Raw genomic sequence first — 3,097 nt, forward strand, 5'->3', positions numbered from 1 at the left:
ATAATTCGTAATAGACAGTAGTAGTTTTGATTAATTTTTAATAAAACTGGTTTTTTGTTGACATGAGTTTGCTCTCAAAATCATCTCTTAATGTCGCCGGCCGGCCCTCTTGCTGTTTTTGAAGGTATCATCATGTTGCGATATTCCAAGGATTTGTTTTCTTCGGCAGGCTCAAAATGTAATAATCTATTGCATTCTGTGGATACAAGCTCCAATAAACAAATCTTCCTTATTAATAAAACGCTAGAGGCGTCTGTCCGTCCTCGTGTCCGTCTGTAGACTTTTGAAAAAATTGAAAAATACAGGGTGGCTGAAAAGTATTGAGACACTTGTTACGATGGCTCTTGGCACCGTGCCAAGTCATATTTTCGAAAAGTTTCGTATTATTTCGAAAATAGGGAGCGTATATAAGCCGACATTAGAGCCATTTCCCATCACTTTATCTCTTCACGAAGTTATGCGAGCTTCTCCTCATCGCCAAATCATTGCTATGCTGTTCAACGACGGCATCTCCACCGGTGACATCGCTCGAAGACTTCTTCTTCCGAGAGCAACTGTCTATCGAGTTGTGCAACAATTGAAAGATCGAGGACATGTGTTGGAGCTTAAGAAAAGCGGAAGACCTCGTACTGTCAACACTCGCCGGACTCGTGGCATCATCAAGAAGAGAATCACACGAAATGATGCGGTCAGCATGAACCAAATGGCTTCATCGCTCGGAATCTCAAGACAATCGGTTCAATCCATTGTGAAAAAGGACTTGGGTCTGAACAGTTATCGGCTCCTTCGTGGCCAATACCTCACAGAACAGTCCAAGAAGAATCGGCTCGAAAAAGCGAAAAAGTTGCTCGACGCACTCAAGGTGCGCCGCCTCTCTGAAATCATTTGGACTGATGAGAAAATTTTTACGGTTGAGCCGCTTCCGAACCGACAGAATGCTCGGCAATTGTTGTCAAAGGACGAAGCAAAGTCCCCAAAACGTCGTCTGGCCTACAAGAGACTTTTTCCAAAGTCAGTGATGGTGTGGGCTGGATTGACGTCGGAAGGTAAAGTCCCATTGGTTTTCATTGATAGAAATGTGAAAATCAACTCGGATGTGTACCAAAAGTTGGTGTTGATGGATGTTTTACGTCCGTGGGTCACTAGCCACTTTGGCCAGCAACCCTTCATTCTTCAACAAGATTGGGCCCCGTCCCATGGCTCGAAATCCACGAAAGCTGTTCTCGACGCTCATTTCCCTGGCTACTGGGGCAAGGACATGTGGCCCGCTTCCTCGCCCGATCTGAATCCACTCGACTTTTCCGTTTGGGGATATTTGGAGGAAAAGGTGATGGCTCGATCGCACCCAAATGTGGATTCACTGAAGGCCGCTTTGCTCAAAGCATGGGATGATCTTGACGATGACTACCTCCGGCGCACAGTCGCTTCTGTTCCAGCTCGTTTGAAGGCGTGCATCAAGGCCGAAGGCTCAAACTTCGAATATCTCCTCTGATTCTTTTCTATTACTATCATTTGTTGAAAAAATAAATCTGGTTCTTTTGTTGAAACTCCATTTTTGAAAATACAACAAAAAACAAGTGTCTCAATACTTTTCAGCCACCCTGTACATATATATTTACGTGACCCTTTTATTTAGAAAAAGTGAGAAACGAAGATTTGAAAAAAATAGATGGAATCGCGCCGAAGGTTCACCAGCTTGCTGGTCAATCAATAAAACTATGAGAAACTGTACTTTTTCAAACAAATCGACAAAAAAACAAGCAAAATAGTGCAGTTTATACCAAAATATCTTCCATTGCAGGATTGAGATTGATACCTTTATATTGCTTAATTCTATTTCACCCCTCAAATCAACGAAAAATTTCAAAAAGGGAGATTTTAGATCGATGAATTATATTCTATCAAATATCGACTGGGATTTACGATTTTCAACAATGTCAATTGATGAAATGTTTGATGATTTGAGAGGAATTATTCTGGAGCTTATTGAATCTTTTGTACCAACAGAAACTCATCGAATTCATAATATAATTTATTCCAAAGAAACCAAACAATTACTAAAGAAGAAATTATTGATTTGGAAGAAAGCAGGTAACTCGGACGAGTATAAACATGTTTCAGCACTATTCAAAAGGTCACTCGTAAAATCTGAAGAAGAAAGAATCTATAAACGTCTGAATTCTGGATCAAAAAATTTTTCGGATTTATGAAATCGAAATTTAAAGGAAACAGTGATATACCGGCAATACGATATAAATCTAATGAGAATGTTATCATGAGTGATGAAGGAAAAGCCGAAATATTTGGAGATTGCTTCAGTGAATTTTTCAACATTGACAAAGATATCCTTCCTGCTACAGGGAATCTAATTTCTAAGTTCAACTCAGATGTCATATTCACGCCGAGAATATCGAGATATTACTATATAAACTGGAAGGCCGAAATAATACTTCTCCGGATAGTATCCCGTCAATATTTTTGAAAGGAGCGTGTACTCCTCTTGCGATTCCACTATGCATTATATTCACAGAAAGTTATCGAGTTGGAAGAATACCAAAATCTTGGAAGGAGGCGATTGTTATGCCGCTTCATAAGAAAGGCTCCCGCTCCGATCCTTTAAATTATAGACCAATCTCTTTAACATCCAATATATGCAAGATATGGAGAAGTTTGATACGAAAACATGTAGTCCAATACTTATTCGAAAATAATCTATTATCAGAAAAACAATTCGGGTTCCTTAATCAGAGAAGTAGAATTTCCCCAACTGATCGCCTACCAGAACAAGCTTGTTTCAAATCTTTAAAGGGGGTAGATACCCATAGCGTCTATATTGATTTCCAGAGGGCCTTCGATACAGTGCCGATAAACAAAATGATTCATAAGTTGGAAAGCTTTGGGATATCTCCCAAACTAAGAAAATGGCTTCATTCATTTGTCACGGACAGAAAATTTCAAGTCAAAATCAATGATATACTATCGAAGGAGAGGCGCGTATTGTCCGGAGTCCCGCAGGGATCTGTTCTTGGGCCTACCCTCTTCTTGTTATATATTAATTGTATTGGGGACAAATTTCAAAGTGACTATCTACTGTTTA

General features: G+C 39.7%; 1 protein-coding gene across 1 annotated transcript; it reads left to right on the plus strand.

The window, feature by feature from the left end:
* Window positions 1-490: 490 nt before the first annotated feature.
* CBG27197 lies at window positions 491-1,492 on the plus strand (the record flags this gene model as incomplete). The annotated part of the gene is made up of 1 exon (XM_045238018.1): window positions 491-1,492. The coding sequence occupies one exon, from the start codon at window positions 491-493 to the stop codon at window positions 1,490-1,492; it is 1,002 nt and encodes a 333-aa protein (XP_045100219.1).
* Between the last annotated feature and the right edge of the window lie 1,605 nt (window positions 1,493-3,097).

The sequence above is a fragment of the Caenorhabditis briggsae genome (genome assembly GCF_000004555.2).
Source record: "Caenorhabditis briggsae complete genome, chrV, whole genome shotgun sequence".
NCBI classification, from domain to species: Eukaryota; Metazoa; Nematoda; class Chromadorea; order Rhabditida; family Rhabditidae; genus Caenorhabditis; species Caenorhabditis briggsae.